This window comes from Eublepharis macularius, chromosome 4 (genome assembly GCF_028583425.1).
Source record: "Eublepharis macularius isolate TG4126 chromosome 4, MPM_Emac_v1.0, whole genome shotgun sequence".
Lineage (NCBI taxonomy): Eukaryota > Metazoa > Chordata > Lepidosauria > Squamata > Eublepharidae > Eublepharis > Eublepharis macularius.
The window spans coordinates 23,485,104-23,503,729 of record NC_072793.1 but is presented as its reverse complement, the minus strand read 5'-3'; the positions used below and the strand labels follow the sequence as shown (position 1 = coordinate 23,503,729).

The 18,626-nt window shown below is 44.5% G+C and overlaps 1 protein-coding gene across 1 annotated transcript in view; it reads right to left on the bottom strand.

Annotated features, from left to right (window-relative positions):
- Nucleotides 1-12,687, bottom strand: part of SLC38A10 (solute carrier family 38 member 10) — an 82,413-nt gene extending 69,726 nt beyond the window's left edge. Inside the window, exons 1-2 of the mRNA XM_054977694.1 lie at nt 12,456-12,687; nt 3,242-3,359 (exon numbers count right to left, since the gene is read on the bottom strand). Of these exons, the coding sequence (XP_054833669.1) occupies nt 3,242-3,359; nt 12,456-12,560 (223 nt within the window). The 5' untranslated portion in view covers nt 12,561-12,687. The remainder of the gene's footprint in view (nt 1-3,241; nt 3,360-12,455) is intronic.
- Nucleotides 12,688-18,626: the final 5,939 nt, after the last annotated feature.

The following is an 18,626-nucleotide window of genomic DNA, read 5'->3' as shown; positions in this document are numbered from 1 at the left end:
ACCCACAAAGCTGTATCAGTCAGTGCTATAAATAATAATCAGAAGGGGTCCCAAGCCAAGACTTCATCTTGTCCAGGGTGCTGACGGTGAGAGTTTTCAGTCAATATCTTGACCGATGCTATAGTCAACTAAAAATCAGTAAAGTATTCATTCATTATCTTCTACAGGAAAGGACTATATTCACTGTTGCTTTACCAACAGGTCTCTTTAAACTACCTCTGCAATCACTGCTTCTGAATATTCCAATTTCTTGCGCAGTGTATAAGTGGCTAAGCAACTACACAGACAAAGAAAACATTTTTAACCTATGGCTTCATGTATTTAAATTTGTATCCACTTATGTGAAAGGCATCAGGCAGCTAACAACATGTACCTACATTCAGATTTCTGTATTTTTATTTCATAATATGGAGGGGGGGGTTGCGACACTGACCACAACAACCAGGCTTAGTAATCCAGGCAAGGTAGAAATGTTTTGTGTGTGAATTTCACAAGTCCTTGTAGACACACAACCTTATATATTTCTGAACAGTAAGCTTGTGAGAACAGTAGTACCTTTACAGATGTGATGACTGTTTTAAAAAGATAAAAATATAAATTCTCCAGCTGCCAAATTCCCAAGCTTACACAAAAATAAGTTGTCTTCTTGGAGGTAATTAGACACAAATTTTGGTAAATGTCTAAGTGGTAACTAAAGAACAATTGCTGGAGTCAGTAAATGACTTTGTCTTTGAACCTGGCTAGTGTTCAATGAACACCCAATTCCTATTTGACAGCATACAGGGAACGAGATGGTATGTGGAGGCTCTCATCAGGCATATATTCCTCTGCAAATGGGTTCATATTGATTGATTGATTGACTTTATTTATACCCCACCTTTCTCTCCAATGAAGACCCAAGGTGATTTACATAATCCTCCTCTCCTTCACTTTATCCTCACAGCAGCCCTGTGAGGTAGGTGGGGCTGAGTGTGTGATTGGCCCAAGGTCACCCAGAGAGCTTCCGTGGCAGAGTTGGGATTCGAACCTGGGTCTCCCAGCTCCTAGTCTGACACTCTAACCACTACACTGCACTTGCTTCCAATAAAGGTGAATGACACTAGGTACATCTTAGGAACAGCTATTCAAGAGTACTGTTCACAGACATAAAAGAACAGGCGCTCACAAGTGCAAACAAGGATACGGCGGGATTACCTCTACCTCTGAAAAATGCACAGAAAACTCTTTGAGTTAAATGGTTAAGAACTTTGTTTTGAATCATCAGATCAAAGCCCGAGAAAACTGACACCCATAAAGTGTACATGCTATATATTTTTTTTTTACAAAGAGGGTGCTTACTTTCAGAAGAGAAGCGCTACTGAATTGAACTTGACACACATCAAGTGTTTTTCCTCTCCCCTGTTCTATTTAGAGGTGTTTATTCCCATTGTTTTGCTGCCCCTTCAGCTCTTGCGGCAACAGCTTTGAATATGCTTCCGGAAGACACTGCTTAGATTAAGTTAATTTGTAAAACTTTCCTGCGCTCTTCAAAGCTGCCAAAGCCTCCCACAGAATCGGCTTGGGCCTGCCAGGATCTCTTGCAGCTGGACCGACGTAGAAGAAAGCGAGCGACAAAGGCTGCTGTGTGTAGCTGCTCAACCTTGATGCATTAGGATGACTGAAGTTGCACTGCCTTCATTGGGGCCGAGGGCCCTTTTCCCAGGCACTCGCCTTACCCGGTCTGATGGCATCTCTCCCAGGGCAAAGGCGGGCAGAAAGAGAGACCATTTCTTTCCGTACCAATGTTTGTGAGCCAGGGAGTTTGGAAGCCTTCATTGGCCCTTCTGTGTATCTAAGCTGCTTAGCTTTGGAAAGTGAAGGGGACCTCTTCTTCCCGGGAGACACTCCAAGGTGAATGGGACTCTATGTATTCAGGCAAAGAAGAGGCATGTACAAAGGCTTATTGTAACACAGAAAGGGAAATCAAGGACTGTGGTGGTAGGCAGAAAGAACTATGTTTGACTCCCTCCCCCCAATTGGGAAGTAAAAAACGGAGACTAGTTATAATGAGGCATATCTTTCTTTCTTTCTTTCCTTCCTTCTTTCCTTCCTTCCTTCCTTCCCTCCCTCCTTTTTGATAGCAAAGGTTTAGCCTTCAAGACCATGGGAGTTTTCTCATTTTTGTTGTTGCCCCAGACGTATCTTGCGGTAGCTGTACTGTGCAGCTAAATGAGGGAGCCTCAGGCAACAGAGAAACTGAGGGTATCCATCTGTCAGCAGTCACTAAGGAGACTGCACATTTCTTCGAATCCTTCACAGGCGGAGACACCAGCCAATTCCCCAGCCTGACTCCCCAAGAGGCAACTCAGGAAATATAAGACTGGGTTATGGTTGTGGGAGGATAGAAAACAGCATGTCCTGCCATGGGAATCTTTCACTTCTGCCACCTCAAGGGGGGAAAAAAATCCCACCTCTGCAACAAGCAAATGTGCAGGGCAGGATTGTCGCTGCTCAAGAAGCAGCGGCTTAGGAGAAACTGCTGAGAGGGGCTATTCCACCCAGCTCACGACTTGTTTTCCAGCGAGAGGAAGAGCATATCAATCAGGAAGGCTCCAGTCCTCAGCCATGTCCATCCATCTCCTCCCCCACCCAAATCCTTGGGAATTGGAGGAGAGGTCAAAAATAGATGGCGATCCCAGCGCCAAGGCACAGCAGACAAACTATGAGGAAGAGGGCTGCTGGGCTCTGCCAAAAACCCACACATGAATCTCGCAGATGTTTCAGTTTTCTTGGCTGTTTGAAACCTTGTACGCTGTTTCCACTAGCCTCCCTCTTCGCGCTGCCGCAAGCACACGATCCAAGGAGCCCACACTCCATGCCAGGCACTCTACTGGCAGAACCCAATGTCCTCGGCCACATGCAGGGCGGGGAAAATGAGTGGGGTTTGGGCGAAGACCAGTCATTTACAGCAGACGCCCACTATGCCAGCTCTCTAAGAGCTTATGTTCGGACCATTCTCCTCTTCCTGGCCGGGGCAGTCAAAGCCGCTCCAAGCCTTCTTCAAAGAGTTAAATCGTCGTGCTACGGGACTGCTGTTACATGAACAAGGAGAGGAACAAGCAGGCCGAGGGGGGAATAGATCTCTCTCTCTAGAATAATGTGAATAATTCAGCCACGCCAGTATGAGAACTGTAAATGAGGAAACGGGAGGAAAAGCAAGGCACAGAACGACCCTCCGCTGCCCCCAATTGACCACTCTCACCTAGCCCAGGGTAGGTCCGGCGTTTGCTTTGATTGGCTGATTTCACTAAGAACATACAGGATTGATGAGTCATCCAGGAGCAGAAAACCAGCAGCAGGGCTCCCAAAAAGATGCCGCACTAGAAGAGAGGAAAGGAGGGGAGGAAACACAAGCACCGGATGAATAATAAGCATTCCCCCCCCCCCCCGTACAGCTCTTATTTCATGCATTCTTATTGCTGCCCCACATCACCTAGAGGCTGCCTGGGACATTTGTAGCCACACGCTAGCCTGTTAAGGGAGTTCCCCTGCCTCTCAGCAGCAGTCAGCCCAAATGTGACGTATGAGTTCAATTTTATTCACACACACAGTTTATGACAGAAACATAGAGCGGCCACCTGTTTACTAAGTGGCTCGGTTGCAGTACCTCCTTGCCTGGAAAAGGAAGCCAGAGCAATCTGGGGAAAGGAACAAGCCTTTGTGCCTTGCTATGGCGCCGTTTTCGGGGCACGTTCCAGAACAGTGATCCATCTCTAGCTCCTACCAGATTCATGTTAAACAAGTTAGCATGCTTTGTCGAAGGCTTTCACGGCCGGAGAACGATGGTTGTTGGGGGTTTTCCGGGCTGTATTGCCGTGGTCTTGGCATTGTAGTTCCTGACGTTTCGCCAGCAGCTGTGGCTGGCATCTTCAGAGGTGTAGCACCAAAAGACAGAGATCTCTCAGTGTCACAGTGTGGAAAAGATGTAGGTCATTTGTATCTACTCAGGAGGGGTGGGGTTGAGCTGAGTCATTCTGTAAGAGTTTCCCAGGGTGTGGAATGCTAATGGCGGGAGGCTTCACTGAGTCATTCTGTAAGAGTTTCCCAGGGTGTGGAATGCTAATGGCGGGAGGCTTCACTGTATCCTGAGGAGGTTCTTTTGCATATGGATTGGTGCTTGATGTGCTAATCTTCTCTGCAGGGCTATTGTCGGGTGTGGAGTGTTTTGTTGGCCTGGTGTTTTTCAGAACTGGAGCCCATGCTCTGTTCATTCTTAAAGTTTCTTCTTTCCTGTTGAAGTTTTGCTTATGCTTGTGAATTTCAATGGCTTCCCTGTGCAGTCTGACAAAGTAGTTGGAAGTGTTGTCCAGTATTTCGGTGTCCTGGAATAAGATACTGTGCCCTGTTTGAGTTAGGCTATGTTCAGCCACTGCTGATTTTTCAGGCTGTCCAAGTCTGCAGTGTCTTTCATGTTCTTTTATTCTTGTCTGGATGCTACGCTTTGTGGTCCCGATGTAAACTTGTCCACAGCTGCAGGGTATACGGTATACTCCTGCAGAGGTGAGGGGGTCTCTGCTGTCTTTTGCTGATCGTAGCATCTGTTGTATTTTTCGGGTGGGTCTGAATACTGCTTGAAGGTTATGCTTTTTCATAAGCTTTCCCATCTGATCAGTAATTCCTTTGATATATGGCAAAAACACTTTTCCTGTAGGTGACTGTTTTTCCTTGGTTGTTTGATTCATCCTGGGTTTGATTGCTCTTCGGATTTCATTTCTGGAGTAGCCATTTGCCTGAAGTGCGTGGTTTAGATGATTAATTTCCTCATTGAGAAAGCGCGGCTCACATATCCGTCTTGCACGATCCACTAATGTTTTCATTATGCCTCTTTTCTGTCGGGGGTGGTGATTGGAGTTTTTGTGTAAGTACCGATCAGTGTGAGTTGGTTTCCTGTAGACCTTGTGACCTAACTGAGAGTTTGCTTTGCGGATGACCAAGGTATCCAGGAATGAGAGTTTTCCCTCACTTTCTTTCTCCATTGTGAATTGTATGTTCAGGTGGATGTTGTTGAGATGATTCAAAAACTCCATCAATTCTTCCTCCCCATGGCTCCAAATGATGAATGTATCATCCACAAACCGGAACCATACACTGGGTTTGTGGGGTGCTGATTCTAGAGCTGTTTTTTCAAAATGTTCCATGTAGAACATTTTGAAAAAACAGCTCTAGAATCAGCACCCCACAAACCCAGTGTATGGTTCCGGTTTGTGGATGATACATTCATCATTTGGAGCCATGGGGAGGAAGAATTGATGGAGTTTTTGAATCATCTCAACAACATCCACCTGAACATACAATTCACAATGGAGAAAGAAAGTGAGGGAAAACTCTCATTCCTGGATACCTTGGTCATCCGCAAAGCAAACTCTCAGTTAGGTCACAAGGTCTACAGGAAACCAACTCACACTGATCGGTACTTACACAAAAACTCCAATCACCACCCCCGACAGAAAAGAGGCATAATGAAAACATTAGTGGATCGTGCAAGACGGATATGTGAGCCGCGCTTTCTCAATGAGGAAATTAATCATCTAAACCACGCACTTCAGGCAAATGGCTACTCCAGAAATGAAATCCGAAGAGCAATCAAACCCAGGATGAATCAAACAACCAAGGAAAAACAGTCACCTACAGGAAAAGTGTTTTTGCCATATATCAAAGGAATTACTGATCAGATGGGAAAGCTTATGAAAAAGCATAACCTTCAAGCAGTATTCAGACCCACCCGAAAAATACAACAGATGCTACGATCAGCAAAAGACAGCAGAGACCCCCTCACCTCTGCAGGAGTATACCGTATACCCTGCAGCTGTGGACAAGTTTACATCGGGACCACAAAGCGTAGCATCCAGACAAGAATAAAAGAACATGAAAGACACTGCAGACTTGGACAGCCTGAAAAATCAGCAGTGGCTGAACATAGCCTAACTCAAACAGGGCACAGTATCTTATTCCAGGACACCGAAATACTGGACAACACTTCCAACTACTTTGTCAGACTGCACAGGGAAGCCATTGAAATTCACAAGCATAAGCAAAACTTCAACAGGAAAGAAGAAACTTTAAGAATGAACAGAGCATGGGCTCCAGTTCTGAAAAACACCAGGCCAACAAAACACTCCACACCCGACAATAGCCCTGCAGAGAAGATTAGCACATCAAGCACCAATCCATATGCAAAAGAACCTCCTCAGGATACAGTGAAGCCTCCCGCCATTAGCATTCCACACCCTGGGAAACTCTTACAGAATGACTCAGTGAAGCCTCCCGCCATTAGCATTCCACACCCTGGGAAACTCTTACAGAATGACTCAGCTCAACCCCACCCCTCCTGAGTAGATACAAATGACCTACATCTTTTCCACACTGTGACACTGAGAGATCTCTGTCTTTTGGTGCTACACCTCTGAAGATGCCAGCCACAGCTGCTGGCGAAACGTCAGGAACTACAATGCCAAGACCACAGCAATACAGCCCGGAAAACCCCCAACAACCAAGTTAGCATGCTGTTGATCCAGGAGTGAACCCCTCTGCGAAGTGTTACTGACTGTTCTCTATCCACTTAGAGCACAGACATAAATTACCCTGTTCGCTACCTGTCCTGAAAGCATTGTGCCGGCTCACCCTCTGGACATATTTGTAGAGGAAGCGGAAGGAGTTTGAAGGAAGGCGGGGGAGAGGACATGAATGGCTGATCGTTTCTGAAAACAATGCGAGACTCTGGGCAGGAACAAGCGGTGCTCAATTTTAATCACAGCTGCTATTTGTGCCGTTTTAGTCAAAAGAGTTGTAGCTTTGGGGCTCCTGGCAACTGCGTTCATAACAAACCAATGGGCAGCTCAGAGGAGCCTTAAAACCCAAAGAGCTGTAAAGGACTTCTTCCTCAAGGGAAGGCTTATTGACATCAACTGGCAGCTGTGGGGCTGGAACAACGAACAAAGGCTCCAGAGCTGTCCAAAGGCTCTTCGACAAAACAGTCACAGGATATTTTTTTGCACAAGATGAAGGCAGTCACAAGTTACCACTTCCAGAGTTGGGTGCATTGAACTGAAAAAGGATGGGTAAGCTCAGCTCACAGGATCTGCTGATGCAAAGGCGACCAACTGCATTGCTGGACAGTAGCTTTAGCAGTGCAGGTACCCCTACCACTGTGTCCCATCAGGGCGTTCACGCAACAGAGCACAACCGCTTCTATTAGCAGCATCTGTTAGCAAGCACTGCCATGCATGGCAAAGCATCTGTGACCAGATGTTCATGCACATAACCACATTTCATTGGTAGTAAGCATTTTTTTTAACAACCAAGAAGACTTTAATTACTACCAGCAGCCTTAACTCCTCATAAGTCCAGAAGTTCGTAGTGGGTCAACTATGACTCTGCCCATGAATATCCCAAGACCAACTTCTGCTGTTTCTTTAACATGGAAGAGGGCATTTGGCTACGCAGCCCAAACTGAAGGCAAGTTCCACAAAGTGTTGCCTGCAATGGCTATATTTATTGATTTCATTTTTATACTTCTCTTTCTCCAGGGAGCTGCGAGCAGCATACATGGTTTCCATCTCTCTCACTTTATTCTCCCAGTAATCCGGTGAGGTAGGTTAGCCTGAGAGAGACTGATTGGACCAAGATCACCTAGTAAGCTTTATAGCTAGAGTGAGAATTTGTACCTGGAGCTTCCCAAATCCTTGCCCAACAATCTATCTGCTATACCACGTAGAAGGATCTCACAATACATCAGGAACAAATCGTTATGTGCTCCAGGAGGAGTCAGCAGTGTACACAACGTTTCTAGTAAGCCTTATTCCCTACCCAAATGTTCTCTTCTAATTCCTTGATGCCTTGTGTAATAGGTACATTCCCTTACACAATGATGTGCTTACTGTTAGTTGGTCTATTATTTCAATAAAATCCTTCCTAGGCTCATTATGCCTCTCTGTTGTTTATATTTCTATTCTTGCCTTAACATTTATTTGTATTTTGCTTATTTGTTTTAAAATATATCAGTAGGGAAGGGTGTTGAGTTAATGGAGTTTATTGGCTTGAATACTGAAAAAATACATACTCTAAAGTAGGTATTTTATTTTTTAAAATATCAAGGGCAGTGAAATAGTAAATAGTCCAGTAGCACCTTTAAGGCTAACCCACTCTGTTATAGCATAAGCTTTCGAGAACCACAGTTCTCTTTGTCAGATGCATCTGACGAAGAGAACTGTGGTTCTCGAAAGCTTATGCTACAATAAAGTTGGTTAGATGCATCTGATGAAGAGAGCTGTGGTTCTCAAAAGCTTATGCTACAATAACGTTGGTTAGATGCATCTGACGAAGAGAGCTGTGGTTCTCGAAAGCTTATGATACAATAAAGTTGGTTAGATGCATCTGACGAAGAGGGCTGTGGTTCTCGAAAGCTTATGCTACAATAAAGTGGGTTAGCCTTAAAAGTGCTACTGGACTCTTTACTATTTTGTGACTACAGACTAACATGGCTAACTCCTCTGGATCTATGACCAAGGATTGTGAGATGTTTACACACTCCAAGAGGCAGATCAATGTCAAGGACTGATCACTTCCTTAAGTATTCAGACAAATTTTACCCTAGGAGTCCCTATCTTCCTCTGTCCAAAAGACAATGCAAACACCCAATGCAGGCTGGAGAAAGTGAAATAAATCCATTGCCAGGCTAAAGCATGCCTTGAGATACTGCAAAACATATTCCATATTCACACCAACAGGAGATACTTACTGAGAATGAAAATGTCAAGCAAACAAGCACTCAAGTTGGCAAGCCATTCAAAAGACGAGTCAGTTGATATTGTCTGATCAAAGAGTATGTTTATTATTTGACTACAGTCAAATATTCTAGCAAGAATACTCTGATGCAGAGCTCCCTACATGTGAAAAATATAACTGTATCGTGGTGCCATCTGTTAGCGGACCTACTTAAATGACTCAAGTGTTTTGCTTTGCTACATGCTAACGCCATCTGTTGGGAAAAGATGGAACTAACAAACAGCTCAACATCTTTATTGGCTGGAACCTCCGGATACAACAATTTTAATTGGATGGAATCTTCTCCCAAAGTTTCACGTATTCTTTAAAGTCATCCCAGGCAACTGATGAGTATTGCAGCTTCAAAAACACAATAAGTTTAGACTCGGATCACAACAAAACCTGCATTCTAAAATAATATAATCTTTCTTAGGAGTAAGTCTTATTAAACTCGGGGAGATTTTCTAAAAAGTAAATACGCAATCACGTTGTGGGGCTTCTATTTTTCTCAGTGTATTATGTTCGACACAATTTCAGATAAAAATATCATCATTAAAACAACTTATCTATAATGATTTTGAATCCACGAGTAAGCCAGCAACAGACCAGGGGACAGGCAAAGGCTCTGCTTTGAAATCTGTGTGTTCCTGCAAGAATTTAGAGAATCCCAGCTTCCATGAAGAAAACAAATTTTCTAGCCATTCATAGCAGCAGAGATTGCTCGAATATCTGACAAAAGTTTCCAGTGGTGTTTGTTACAAGCCAGATTACCTACCTCTGTCATATATTATGCAGCTGATTGTTTATAATTACTCCATGTATAAATTAAATGATTTTGAGACAAAAGTGAAAATAACAACAACAACAACATTCAATTTATATACCGCCCTTCAGGGCAACTTAACACCTATTCAGAGTGGTTTACAAAGTGTGTTATTATTATCCTCACAACAAGCACCCTGTGAGGTAGGTGGGGCTGAGAGAGCTCTGAGAGAGCTGTGACTGACCCAAGGTCAACCAGCTGGCTTCAAGTGTAGGAGTGGGGAATCAAACCTGGTTCTTCAGATTAGAGTCCCAGCACTTTTAACCACTATACCAAACAGGCTCTCATAATACAAGTTAAGACAACATGAATAAAAACAAAAAGTGTAATGGGCCCACTGCAGAAGATAAGCCAAGTATAAAATGCTGAAAGAAAACCAATGCCCGAAAAGCCAGACTAATTCAGGCCAAGCACCAATGGCTGTTAATGTGAAAAGAGCTCTTGGGTGATGAATCGTTGGGCCACTGGCAAAAAAGGATCAACAAACCCTATAGTGAAGGGTTTGCAGATTCCAAATAAAAAAGATGGCATTGGCAGTTGGAGCTGAAATATAAAATGTCATTCAAGGATTCCCTTACCTTTCACAATACTGTTTATCAGGGCTTTTTTCTGGGAAAAGAGGTGGTGGAACTCAGTGGGTTGCCAGCACAGGGGGCAACTCTTGGCGGGAGGTGGTGCCCCTGGTACCACATGTGTGCGCGCGCGCAAAGTGCACGCATACTGCCAGGGCCAATGACATCACTTTGGGTCAGCTGGAACAAGGGGGGAGTTTTTAAAAGTTTCAATCGCCCTCGGCAAAAATGGTCAGATGGCTGGTGGCCCCGCCCCCTAATATCCAGACGGAGCGGCGCAGAGGGCAATCTAAACTCCCCTCTGTCTGGAGATCAGGGGGCGGGGCCACCGGCCATGTGACTATTTTCAAGAGGTGCCAGAACTCCGTTCCCCTGCGTTCCAGCTGAAAAAAAGTCCTGCTGTTTATGTTTGTAAGGTGAGGTGCATAACATTATCAAGCATGAAAGTCTGATGTACAAATTTGAACAGCAAATACCAAATGTGTCTTTACAACCCAAACATCAGTGTAGAAAAGAGAACATTAATACTTCAATTTTGTACCGGCATTACCTTAGAAACGATAACAATTTGTGACAGAAAAAGAACAGGTTACTGCAGCCACATACCTTTCACAGGAATTTCAGAGTCCCTAAAGGTGTTAAAACAGATCCCATTCATGTGTGTTTTGGAACCATGAAGGACAAAATTGGCACACACATGTACTCACAACATATCCCGTACCATGAAAAAGCATATATTTAGTTTTGTAAAGAGTACAAGGAGGGTAAACGGCTGAGGATGCCCATATCACATCAATGCTGCAAGTTAATACACTCAAAAATTACAGGATGCAGCATGATTTAAACATGGTTTACACCTGCTAATTTCTTAAAGTGTGAAGCGCCGTTGGTGATAAGTTACACAAGTGATTCCACAGTCTACCTTCTACTGGGCTCTGCCATCTGGGACCCCCTACATATTCAAAGAAGAGGGGTTGGGAGGCAAGCGATAAGAAACAAGGGCTATCATATCCCTCACAGAAATACAAGAAGGTGTTAACCGAGAAGGAGCAAAGAACATTTCCTAATGTTTTCCATTACAGGAACTTTTCAACCACAATTCTTGCAGGTTACCTAATCCTGCTACAGCTTCTGTACCTATCAAATAAGTCATACAAGTTTTACTGGACTGCAGCATAAGGTCCAACATCTAAGCTACGTTTTTAAGTGAATCATATAGCTAACTTCTAAAACAAAACAATAAATACAGAAAATCAAGACTGATAGGTCAAATCGCAACCCTTGGTCAAAGAAATAATCAAAACACTCCTAAACAGGTCCATAAAACTTAAGGCAATATTTTACATAACATGCTCTGCAAAGCAATAACCATTAACACTTCTAGCAGAATAATGGTATACACCTGAACTGGTCTAAATGCAGCTTGTCTTAACAAAAACAAGCATTAATCTGCGTCCCTCAATGTAAAAGAAAACAGAGGGCAACACGAGGGAATACAGATTTTTTTTTAAAAAAAATAGAAGAGCAATCTAACATCATTATAAATAAAATAATTTATTTATTTATTTATTTATTTATTTATTTATTTATTAAATAAACCCAGGACCTTCTGCAGGCAAAGCATGTATTCAGCTATATAAACAAAGGAAGCATAACCAATAAAAGGGCAAAGTGATTAGTGTAGAATCAGCGAGGAGGTGAAGGCATGTGCCATGCAAGGGACAAAATTAGAAAGGCAGCCACTTCTTCATTAATCAGTCAACAAAGTTGCTAGGCCAGTTAAAATGATTTTATTTTGCCTGTAGCAGTAGAATAGAGCAAGAGTCCAGTAGCACCTATAAGACTAACAAAAATTTGTGGTAGCGGATGAGCTTTCCTGAGTCACAGCGCACTTCCTCAGATACAGCTGTGAGTCCATCTGTGCTTATATCTTGGAGGGATTACAGAAGCCGCGGGTAAATGACAACGGCAAGAGTGACTGAATAGGGTGGGGTATGCAGAGGGGTAGTGGGCGTGGAGAAATCAGCATTGGTAATGAGACAGAAAGTCCTTCTCTCGATTCAATCCAGGTGGACCATTGCCTTGAGCTTTATTATCAGTTGCACTTCAGCAGTCTCTCTTATTTTGCTTGGTATGACAGCAATGACAGGAGGGTGTGTGGGTGGACAAGACTGAAGTGGCATCACAGAACCAACCAACCAATCTTTGGGAGGGGGAATAGAGCCGCTGAAAAATGCCCGCGCCCAAACCAGACTAACCTGTCGAAAGCAGAAGGGCATGGTGAGCACGCTGACCCCCACGATGCTGTTCACGATGTTCATGATCAGGCCCCAGTTGGAACCCGAAGAGGAGGTGGCAGCCATGCTGGCAGGGGGGCAAGGGGAGGAGGGCAGCGCTCGAGGGGGGGGAACCTCCCGGGGGCGGAACCAAGGGGGGGCGGCCGCGGGGAGCGGAGGGTCGTTGCGGGGCGCGCTCTACCCGCGAGCCACAAAACCCGCTTCCGAGCCGGCTCCGGCTTTCCACGTCGCACACAGTTCCTCTTTCCCCTGCTCTGCTGGCGCTTCCGGCATGCGGGGCCACAGAGCGCAGGTGGCCTAGAGCGGCAAAATGGAGAAGAAACTCTGAACCGCTCTGGCCGGAAGAGGGGAGAGCGGCGGCTGGGGCGAGCGGGGAAACCCCGCACGAGGGGAGCCAGGCCGGCAACGCCGCCGGGAAGTGGCTGGAGCGGGTGTTGTTGTCGGGGTTTTATTGTCCCGAAACTGGTTGCCGCGTTATTGCCCCACGATAACTCACCTCTATGGTAGAAAAAGAGTCCAGTAGCACCTTTAAGACTAACCAACTTTACAGTAGCATAAGCTTTCGAGAATCACAGGTCTCTTCGTCAGATGCAAGATGCATCTGACAGCTCTCTGATGCAAGATGCATCTGACAGCTCTCTTCAGGAGATGCAAGATGCGAGAATCACAGTTCTCTTCGTCAGATGCAAGATGCATCTGGAAGCTCTCTGATGCAAGATGCATCTGACAGCTCTCTGATGCAAGATGCATCTGACAGCTCTCCATCAGATGCAAGATGCATCTGACGAACAGAACTGTGATTCTCGAAAGCTGATGCTACTGTAAAGTTGGTTAGTCTTAAAGGTGCTACTGGACTCTCTTCTATTTTGCTACTACAGACTAACACGGCTAACTCCTCTGGATCTATCACCACTATGGATGGACCATTGGAGGGTCTCTTCCAGCGAGAGGGCCCCTGAGCATGTGCAAAGTGCTCTAGTTGGTCTTTAAGGTGGGGCCGTATTATTCATAAGGCTGACTAGGCCGAAGCCTAGGGGCCCCACAGGGACTAAGGGGCCGTCTATATTTTTTGTTTTTGCTGAGACATACCCCCATATAAATTACAATTAATTGATTCTCTTATATAACTTCAATTAATAAGATAATGAACTGCTTCCTGGTTGAAGTGAAACAAATTGCCTCTTATATTAAAACAATTATCCACAAATTATATATTTTTAATAAATAATAAAAATTTTATTCACTTCAAAATACTACAGTATTGAACAATTATAACCCCAAAATGTGCTTTCTGGAAGAGTTCTACTCATGCAAAAATATTTTTAAAATTGTGAATAGAATTCTTCAGGAGACCCTCAAAATGGATGTAGGACTATGTACTGTGAGCTGTACCAGGGTCAGGCTGTCAGTTGTAGTGAGGTGAACGATTGAAGTGCTGGAGGGGCCCTGGAATACCTGATGAAGGACTGCAGTATGTTTCACTTGTTGTGGTTCACTAAAGGTTGACCAATATGATATGATATTACAGGAAAGAGTTACTGTGAATGCACCCCTGCACCTTAAAAAGTGCAACTCTGTTTAGGATTGCACTGTAAATTGCAATGAGATAACAAAGAAGATAGGTAGCTGACTGATGATTTCCAATCTACAGATAATGTTAGGTGGGTAGCCATGTTACAGTGGAACCACAAGTGACAAAAGGCACAGGTTGGACACTTGTCAGCTTCCCTCAAGTTTTGGCGGGAAATGTAGGCAGCTTGGCGGAATGTTGGACAAGCGACAGTTGAAAAGTCCATTGGACAGCAGTCGGAGAGCCAAGCTGCAAGACCAGGATGCCTACATTTCCCATCAAAACTTGAGGGAAGCAGACAAGTGTCCAATCGGTGCCTTTTGTCACTTGTGGTTCTGCTCTTAGTCTGCAGTAGAATAGCAGGATTTGAGTCCAGAGTCACCTTAGAGACCAGCAAGATTTTCAGGATATAAACTTTCGAGAGTCAGGGCTCCATTATTCAGACGAAATAAAAGAGAGCTTTAACTCTTAAAAACTCATACCCTGAAAATCTCTAAAGTGCCTCCGGACTCAAACCCTGCTTTCCAATCCATAGGGTTATACAGATCAGGGTAACCAATCTACTGTTCATTTCCAGACATTAAGCCTCTGTTAAAGAGCCCTGTGGCGCATAGTGGTAAGCTGCAGTACTGCAGCTCAAGCTCTGCTCGCAACCTGAGTTCGATCCTGACGGAAGCCGGGTTCAGGTAGCTGGCTCAAGGTTGACGCAGCCTTCCGTCCTTCTGAGGTCGGTAAAATGAGTCCCCAGTTTCCTGGGGGTAAAAGTGTAGATGACTGGGGAAGGCAGTGGCAAACCGCCCTATAACAATAGTCTACGAAGAAAACATCGTGATGTGACGTCCCCCCCATGGGTCAGTAATGACTCGGTGCTTGCACAGGGGACTAGCTTTACCTTTAAAGGGACAGGACAATTTTCCTCCAGGCCTGTTGGAACATAGATCTATCTATCTAGTGTATTTACTGCACTCCCACTTCTGGCTCACTGGCTAGATAGGAGCTTTGATTCTGTATAAACAGTGGTTCCTGTTTGCTTGCTGTTCCGTTCTCTGTTGCTTTGCCTTTTAGGCACAGAAGCCAACACTTTTCTTGCACACCCTGGCATGCAGGCAGCATGATAGACAAGGATGGGAATATAGTAGAGAGTCCAGTAACACTTTTAAGACTAACCAACTTTACTGTAGCATAAGCTTTTGAGAACCACAGCTCTCTTCTTCCAATGTATGGGGCAGGGGATGGGGTAGAGATTAACATTATACTCACCTCCTCCCCCCTCAATTAGCAGGCAGTGGTGTCACTGGGACAGGTGGACAGAGGCAAATGTTTTGCTTGCACCTCCGTGATTCACAGAGCCATGCTCCAGATTAGAGGAAGAGAGAAAGGCAAAAACTGCACTCCCTTCTCTCCCCTGAACACCAGGCAATGACTGTCACCTTCTCTCAAGCATGAATGTTCACTGCAATCAACAATTGACAGAGAGAATGTGACACCTCTGGAGGCCTGGCTCCAATTAATTTTTTTCAACTACCGTCTGTTAAAACAATCACAGAACTACACATAATGTGGATTTTTACCCTTCAGGAAAGGAAGGAAAGCTCACACACCCAGGGCTCATTTCGAGGGGGAACGCACAGGAACACAGTTCCAGCAGTTCCCCAAAGAGGTCACATGTCAGGTGGCTCCACCCACCTGACTCGGCCATTTTGGGCCCGTTTCAGCCTAGATTGGGGCCAAAACGGCCCAGATTGGGCCTCTGACAGGTGGTGGATCACTCTCCTGTTCAGCAGCGACCCAATCCTGACCATTTTTGGCCCCTTTTCAGCCATTTTCAGCCCGTTTGCCATTTTGGGCCCAATTTCAGCCATGAATGGCCAGGATTGGGTCCAAAACAGCCAGGATAGGTGATGTCAGAGGATGTGGCATATGCAAATCAGTTATGCTAATGACACACTTCTGGTGATGTCAAGGGGTGTGACATATGCTAATGAGTTATGCTAATGAGTTCCTCCAGCTCTTTTTCTATGAAATGACCCCTGCACACACCAATGCTATAGAGTGGTTATAAGAACTGAGTGTTGACCGTGTCTTCTCATTTGATTCTATTCCCTGCATGCTTGGTACAGAGATGGCCCTGTGTTCCCCATGGTGCCTGCCAAGGGGCATTTTTATTTGTTATTTATATATTATTTGCGCCCATTCTGACATGCTAACTGCTTTCTTGGATTGCCCAGTACCTCCTTGTGCCTACTCAACAAGTGATCATTTTAATTGCCTATAAAATAGGGCCATATTCTCCTCTATTAGAAATCTGAGACATGGGCAAGAGGTACAATATCTGAGAATTTCATCCCAATTGGTGTATGTGCGGGGTAGAGAGTTACACTAGCCCTATTAGCATGTTACAGCTAATACACACACAACTTACCAGTATGTGTGTACACCTGTTTATAAGAAAGAGCCAATGTGAATTCACTTTAAAGATGAAACCAAGAGCCAGTATCTGGATAAATGTAGGGTTTCAGTCACATTCAGCTGTACATGTGCTGACTGTAATATGAGAGTAACTCAATGCGCTAATAAAGAAAAGTTAAGAAAAATGTACACAGATTGTATGTGCATTCACTGTAACTTGTGAACAGGGCTAGTCAGAATGTGTTTCCCATTGGAACGAATGGAAATCAAAACAAGTTGAACCACTAAATAATAATAAATTTAACAAAGCCAATAGCACCATCCTAAGCAGAGTTGGTGGTGGAGAATGCCATCAAGTCATACCTGACTTATAGTGACCTCTGGTGTGGTTTACACCTTTCTAAATCCATGGAGTTAGAACTATATAACTCTGTTTAAGATGGCACTGCAAATAATTTCAAAAAAAATTAATTCTTTACCGGCATTTTCAAGGCAGCTGATAAATCTCCAGCATCCCGAAGCCTGAGATTCGTTGGACAAGGCCTGGTGATGTTGCATGGGCTTTTTTTCTGGGAAAAGGTGGTGGTGGAACTCAGGACCACACAATGACATTACTTTGGGTCAGCTGGAACAAGGGAGGAGTTTTTTAAAGTTTAAATTAGTTTAGTTGAAAATGGTCACATGGCCGGTGGCCCTGCCCCCTGATCTCCAGACAGAGGGCAATCTAAACTCCCCTCTGTCTGGAGATCAGGGGCGGGGCCACCGGCCATGTGACCATTTTCAAGAGGTGCTGGAACTCTGTTCCACCATGTTCCAGCTGAAAAAAAGCACTGGTAATACCAATAGTAATACTTCCACACACCCTTAGGAATATTATTACATGGTATCTTTGAATGTATGTAGTTATGATAGCAAATATTTGCACACACAGAAACTTCATCCTGGATGATTCTCAGCACCTCTTTGCTTGGTAGGCAGGAATCTATATGCCAGTTAAGTTTATACAGTCATTAAGGAGTGAAACTTCTTTTGCAATATAGTAAAAAGTCCAGTAGCACCTTTAAAACTAACTCACTTTATTGTAGCATAAGCTTTCGAGAACCACAGCTGTCTTCGTCAGGTGCATGGCCAAGGCCATGAAGATGTAATAACCATTTTGCAACTACAGACTAACAGGGCTAACTCCTCTGGATCTTTTTCTGCAATGTACACTTTCAGGGTATGGGGGTGGGGGGTGGATTCTGTGCAACCCCCCACATTTAGAAAACAAGCTCAGGAGAGTATGCCAAACCGTCCTCCTTGACTTGCTAGCCCTGTATATGGAAAACTTTCTCCCCCCATGGGTGCATTCAAAATGCAACATTGCCCACTTCCTGCAGTCTTGTGTGTGTTATATGTCATCAAGTCACCTCCAACCTATGGTGACCCTATGAATGAAAGACCTCCAACATGTCCGATCATTAACAGACTTGCTCAAATCCTACAAACTGGAGGATGTGGCTTCTTTTATTGAGTCAAGCCAGCTTGTTTCAGGTCTACCTCTTTTCCTCCTGCCTTCCACTTTTCCTAGCTTTATTGACTTTTCCAGAGAATCTTGTCTTCTCATGATGTGACCAAAGTACAATAGCGTCAGAGTGGAACTACAAGTGACAAAAGGCACAGGTTGGACACTTGTCAGCTTCCCTCAAGTTTTGATGGGAAATGTAGGCAGCTTGGCGGAATGTTGGACAAGTGACAGTTGAAAAGTCCATTGGACAGCAGTCAGAGAGCCAAGCTGCAAGACTAGGGGCAAATCCACATTACTCATTCTAATTCGCATGTTCCCCGCATTCCCCATGCAATCCCGAGTGGTGGTCACATTACCTCATTAAACAGACGCATTTCATTCGCATTTCTCCCGAATATGTGGTCACAGGTTTTCAACGGGAGTTTCACGGTGGCCGTGAACAGGCCAATGTGCAATTTACGTGGTTTTTTAAAAAACCACCCCCCTTCCTGTCTCTCCGGCCGTTCCGAGAGTTCCTATTGGCTGATTCAACTTGCAAGTGCTCCGTAGTCTGCAAAAGACTGTTTTTGACTTCATAGCATTGGATTTATTGATTATGCTGTTTCTGAATCAAATCTGGTAGTTTGAAAAATCATTTTGGGGTGAA